Source organism: Cyphomyrmex costatus, unplaced genomic scaffold (genome assembly GCF_001594065.2).
Source record: "Cyphomyrmex costatus isolate MS0001 unplaced genomic scaffold, Ccosl1.0 scaffold149, whole genome shotgun sequence".
Taxonomy (NCBI): Eukaryota; Metazoa; Arthropoda; class Insecta; order Hymenoptera; family Formicidae; genus Cyphomyrmex; species Cyphomyrmex costatus.
Genome location: NW_017275488.1, coordinates 216,633 through 222,968, shown reverse-complemented (window position 1 = coordinate 222,968; position 6,336 = coordinate 216,633). Strand labels below are relative to the sequence as shown.

General features: G+C 33.2%; 1 protein-coding gene and 1 pseudogene across 1 annotated transcript; both read left to right on the top strand.

The window, feature by feature from the left end:
- LOC108783359 (alpha-tocopherol transfer protein-like) overlaps positions 1–1,048 on the top strand; it is a 43,713-nt pseudogene extending 42,665 nt beyond the window's left edge.
- Positions 1,049–2,355: 1,307 nt separating this feature from the next.
- On the top strand, positions 2,356–4,246 carry Seipin (lipid droplet biogenesis associated protein seipin). Its single transcript, XM_018551916.1, has 5 exons — positions 2,356–2,956; positions 3,218–3,363; positions 3,435–3,637; positions 3,729–3,996; positions 4,068–4,246. The coding sequence occupies exons 1-5, from the start codon at positions 2,733–2,735 to the stop codon at positions 4,226–4,228; spliced, it is 1,002 nt and encodes a 333-aa protein (XP_018407418.1). The 5' UTR covers positions 2,356–2,732; the 3' UTR covers positions 4,229–4,246.
- Positions 4,247–6,336: the final 2,090 nt, after the last annotated feature.

Below are 6,336 nucleotides of genomic sequence, written 5' to 3'. Positions count from 1 at the left end.
TTTGAGAGCACAAACACAATCTTTAAATAATTAATATGTTCTGTTCAGGAACATGTTAATTATTAAGAATTATCGCGAAAATTGGATGAAAAAGCCCTGCTCTATCTTAGTACTTATTTCGTCGATAAATCTAATCAGAGGGATAAGTAAAAAAGAAAGAGTAAAAAGAATATATGATGGAGAAGAAAGGGAAGCGGATCGATTGAAATACTTGAAGATCCCAAGACCGATTAAATTTTATAAACGCGACTCAGCTTCAGAGAATAATTAATTACTATATAGATTCTACTCTTTTTGTAACTATCAATTTTTAATTTAAAATAGATTAAAAATTATATTTAAAAAATAAAAAACTTGTATATTCTTGATTAAACTCGAACCGAAATTGTAAAAACAAATCAAAAACACTTAAATTCATATGTACAGTTACGTATGCACCGAGAATATGCATTTCTGCGCATTAACGTTAAGAAGATACTCGTACATTGACATTTCTGGTTTCATCGGCGGTTACGCCGACGCAGCGGTTTACAAGTTGACTTAAACTTTCGTCATTCCCGCAGATTCACATTTACACGGATGACATCTCTGACGTGTATTCTCGAATATCGCCCGAATATCTGCCGAAAGACTTTGGTGGGGAATTGGACTGTATCGCAAACCTTCATAGTAAGTACAACGGCAACTCTTGCGCAACAGTAAATAGCACCAAAAGATATCTACAACATGTTAAAGACTTTATAAAAGAATTTATCTTATTATTAGAATTACTTTGTTGATCGAAAACTATAACATCGTATATTAATAATGATTGTTTTTATTTATAGAAGCAAACTGTATGACATTAGATCAATTGCAGAATTATTTCAGCGAGGAGGAAGCTCTGTTCCGCAATTATTCGCCTAATAATGTCAAGACAGCGAGTTAAAAATTTTAATCAGACGCTACTAAAAATCTAAAAAATTATGTGCAATATACAGATGTTACAAATAACATAAGTCACTTGTAATGTATAAATCATATAGCAATTGTTATTGCTTTCTAATTCTCTCGCAAATAATTACATGCTTGATTTCATAGCAGATGTACTCCTCATTCTCCGTATTTCTTTCTACATTTTTGCATGAAATTAAATATATACATTAGAAAATGAAGAATTTTTTCCAAGGTCCCTTTTGATAAACATAAAATAAATACATATATAAGAGTTTTTAAAAATAGAGTTACAAAAGATTTAGGAAACGTTGTTCCAAAACTGCATATTAATTCTCAATAAGAAGTTTAATTCTATTTTGAATTTTAAGTTAAAATGTGTATAACTTTATAAAAAGTTAAAATTAAGATATATAAGATTTTCTTTTTTTCTCATAATAACTTCGACAAACCACTGCGTTTTTCAAATATAAATAAAACACGAACTGAATATCATAAATTTATAGTATAAAGACAACTGGAATTTATTATAATTTTCTTCTAAAATAAAATGACTTGAAATATATTAATAGATATATCCAAAATTAGACTTCAAATACCATATTTAAAAAAATCTCATCAAAATTGCAAGTATATATTTCGATAAATGTTCCGTTTAAACCGAAATAAAGCAAATTGCAAATTTAAATTCTATAATGACATAGTTCTCAATATTAGAACATAAAGTAAATTAACGAATATAACCACCGTTTACTCTACAAAAAATTTTCTTTGCAAATGTGTGTAACAAAGAGATATTTATTTATATTTATTTATTTTAAAAGTTAATATAAAAGCCCTTTAAAAATCATATTGTCTAAAAAATTTTTTATCGTCAGTAACTACGAACAATGTCGATGATTATCTCTGATCGGTAAACCTGACAGGAATATTATCGACTATATATAAATTATCGTCAGATAGTAATTACGATAGTAATTTGTAATTACCGACCGAGAAAAAAAATTCAATAAAATTTTCAAAAAACTTTAAAATATCAGCAGAATTATGTAATTAGATAAAGAAGACAATCAAAATTCTCATATTTAATAAATTTAAATTTTTTTAAACTTTATGCAAAAAACTTTTATTACAAACGTAGATACAGAGAAACTCAAATTAATAAAATTTAAATTAATAAAATATTAAAGACTACGTGATTAAGAGATACAAACCAAAATTTTGAATTTTGCAATTTTATAAGCTGTATATATTATAATTTTTTTATTTTGGCTAAAAACATAACTATTGTGTCGAGAACATAAAGTAACGCCATCTATGGAGACTGTTCCTTTTCAAAAAGGAAAAATCAGAAAGCTAAATGAGAATTCTCGACATCTACAGAATCACACCTATGCAAATACGAGTTCGCGTGCTGTTCGCATCATGTTTACACTTGTTTATACATAACCTTTCACATCTTTCGAGCATTAGAAAGTGGAGATGCGAAAACATCTTATTGATATCTACTTTGTTTCGGAGATACTCGATCTGGCAATGCCGCATACGATTGACACCGCTCGCTGTCTTCGTTTCGTATATCGCGATTTCATCTGAAAATTTCTTTTATTCTAAATATAACGTCAACCAATACGCGATTAAAGTAATAGTGAAATTATGAAAATAATTCAGTAATTTAATAGAGAGAGAGAGAGAGAGAGATATTTAATCCATCGTTATGTAACATCGGCTATCGAATTCAATTGATGTGTTGCTAACTCGTAAATCTAGTTGAGCAATTTTAGAAATAATCGTGCAAAATGTTAATTTCGAGATTACTACATGAGATTAGTAGAAAGTGGTTTAACATACGAAAAACCACCGGACAGAGCGTACAATCTGCGAAAGATACAGTTTTTCGTGGTGGTGTTGTTATCATTAGCACTGTCTTAATAGTCTGGCTGTCTATATTTCTTTACACGGTTTTTTACTACTCTTACATGCCCAGCATGTCCTATGTACGCCCTGCACATTTGCAATTCAAGTAAGTTCTACATTTTGTGTTAGTTTAGAAGTATGATGAGTACTTTTCAAAGATATCAAAGTCGAAGTAGTGAGCAAAGTCCACAGCATGCTACTTTCGTACAGCTAATATTCATAAAATAACATTTATGTCTAATAACATTTAATGTTTGTCGATAGATGACTGAAATAGTAATATCAAATTATATTAAAATATTTTATTACTTATATTTACAGAATTAATACAGAATAATACAGAATTCTAATACTTATATTTATTTAGATCATGTAACGAGAACAAAGGAATTTGTAGCTTTCCGCAAGCTTATGTACAGCTGACTAAAAAGCAGCAACTTCTTATGGTAGGACAGCCATACAAAATAAATCTACATTTAGAAATGCCAGAATCGCCAGCGAACAAAGAGCTCGGTAAAGTTTTCAATTGTATTGCTGATTTTGTAACAATATAATGTTCTATTAAATGTTAATTTTCTCTCAAGGTATGTTTATGGTTTGCGCGCAGTTACGGAGTCGTGATAGCCATCTCATAGACCATACGTGTAAATCAGCTATGTTACATTATCGTAGCAAATTATTACACACGCTTACAACTCTCATGTTTTCACCTATGATGATTTTTGGGAACATTGAAGAGAAGCAAGACGTTGTTCTTGAATTGTTTAATAACTTTGAAGAGGATCAGGTAAAAATATTAGTAAGATTTTGTGAGTTTAATTTAGTTTGTAATTTTATAAGAAGCATCTACTATCGAGATGTAATTTCAAATATTCCAGAACCATCCAGTAACAATTATATTTATTGAGATTCAATCACGGCATATAGAGTTCTATTCTGCCAATCTGATGATAAATGCTCATTTATCAGGACTACGTTATTGGATGTTTTATTGGCCAATTCTATCAGCCTGTATTGGAATTGGTACAAACTTATTTTTTATAATGCTTGTGTGCACCTTGTCGTACATACATTTTGGAATTGAAGATGAAAATTTTAGTTATGAAAAGAGCGAGACGGAGGATGATAATGACCTCAAGAATGATTGTAAGTTTCTTACAATGTGTTAAATTTATAACATATGATTTCAGAATTATTAAGAAAATTATCTTTTAAAGTGTCAGATACATCATCTCAGGAAGATACATTATCCGTAACAGACCTCAAAAGTGAGGAGAAGAGCATAGAAGAAGAAAAACTTGTTAAGGGAGAACCGAGTTATATCCAGGAAATTTCCACGCTAATGGCTGAGTCATCGAGTAGCGCTTTGGCTAAATAATTAATTATTACGCTTATAGAAACGAGATTAAGTCTGTGTAATATATAAAAATGAATTTTACAAATGATTAATTATATTTATAATTATTAAGAGTAATTTATAATTATTGAGAAATATTAATAAGGAAAAAGGTTATTGAAATAAAATGCATTTTTTTATTTTCCACACGCCTTATATCTAATATCTTTAAACTACATTTATATACGCTACTATTTCCGAGATACCTCTTGACGTCTATCAATATGTCGATCCTACATCAAACTATGTTACAGCAGCAGAAATGCATATGCGTCCTGATGGCACTCAAGGACGGCGAGTTTTTGCAGCATCCTTTGCTCTAGCGCTTCTGCAGAATTCTTGCTTCTAAAAATATAGTTGATACACGACTTCAATTCCAATCATATTTTTTGCATAAATATTTTATGCTTTTGTACTCAACTCTTAATATGATCGAGAATTATTTAAATCGAGCATCTGAATTTTTATTTATTTTCAAGACATTTTTTAAATTACTTCTCGTCCGTACAATATACTTTGGTCTAGCCTGTGTTTTGGATAAGGATTTATGATTGGAAAAATTTTTTGTTTCTCATCCTACGAAGCGTTAAAAAAGTTTTATGAACCCCTGGCCTCCGGCAACCCACAATACAACCGAGCCATGCTGGTTAGATTCATTTATCTTTCAGGAAGGAATTGATTTCATTAAGAAACAAGACACCAATGATACCAAACTGCGGCGCGTTTCATTGAAAAGTTATAATAATAAAAAAGTAATGGAAGTCTGATGTATCTTATATTAACATAATGCTGTTCTCATATTTCAAACATAAATTTGTAGTAACAGATGTTAAGTATAAAAAATTAAATTATCCCACGTTCATATAGTATTCTGTGACATTAAAAAAATTTTTGGATTCTCTCTTGCTTGATACATATGCATATAAAGTTTTCATTTTTAGAAAATATTTTCACATCTTGGAAAGTAGTCGTCTGATAATTGAAAGATATTCGAGTTTTAAACTATGCAAAATATTATTCTTCAGAAGATGCAAAAACATCCGTCGACCTTCGTATACAACGTGATACTGGTTTCACAGGAAGTGTCAAGATCTCAGTAGATTATATCAGCGTAGCGACTAGGGGACCTCAAGAAGCACTGCATTTTCGGATAATCTCTCGAGGGATAAACCGAAGGCATAATTCGGACGCATCGGTGACGCGTTGAGAGACACTGCCTCCTCTGCCTCGAATGACTGGTCGGTTAAGTCGAGATACCGGTCCCATCGTAGAACTAGCCAGGGCTCGCGAGAACCAAGTGTAGCGATAGTCATTCCAGCTTCCGTGAGATCTCATGCACGAGCGCGCGCGCGCGAGTGCGTGCGTGTGCGAGTGCGTGAAGAGCCAAGAAAAAGGAGATGAGGCGCGCGCGGCGACTCATAGAGAAGGGGATAGGAAGCTGCAGGGACTGGACGTCGGAGGAACGGGGTCCAAAAGGAGAAGAGAAAGAGTAAGAGACTGGGAGAGCGCGCGGAGAGATAATTTAACAACCGTGTACAGGCGTTGGTCGTGGTCGGCCGGTTGTGCCCGGCTTCGGTCGTCCTCGCGGAGGCTCGTGAAGGTTCGGGCACGCGAGAACCACGCGCATCAAGGTCGCGGCCATCCACCTTTCCCTCGCGGCAAGTGCACGCGCAGGCTACGCCGTCTCTAACGCCGTACGTCGACGTCGGGGTCCGGCCGACCCGGCGGCCAACGCCGCAACCAAGATGACCGGCTGTCTCGATCCCCAGGGACGCAGCCGGCGATACATAGGCTTCCACGAAGAACAGTGCGGTGATCTTCTCTCTCTCGATTAACATCGCGAACAAGAATCTTTTTCATTATCCATTAGCTTAATTCAATTTCTTTGCGCTCTGCTCTTCTCGTGGGATCTTCTGAGGATCTCATTGTTCTGCGTATAACAATTGTTAAATCTTTGTGGAAATAAGATACTTTTACGAGACATTAGTTTTATTAACGACTTTTTTATACGGATTGCAATTACTACTTTTTTATAGTTAATTCGAGAGACAATGGAGTTATGAAAAAAATTTTTTTAAGCCGAGGTACTT

Coding starts and splice junctions, on each gene's coding strand:
- Seipin (XM_018551916.1), top strand. CDS start 2,733: ATGTTAATTTCGAGATTACTACATGAGATTAGTAGAAAGTGGTTTAAC. Junction 2,957..3,217: donor CCTGCACATTTGCAATTCAA/GTAAGTTCTACA, acceptor ATATTTATTTAG/ATCATGTAACGAGAACAAAG. Junction 3,997..4,067: donor TAATGACCTCAAGAATGATT/GTAAGTTTCTTA, acceptor TATCTTTTAAAG/TGTCAGATACATCATCTCAG.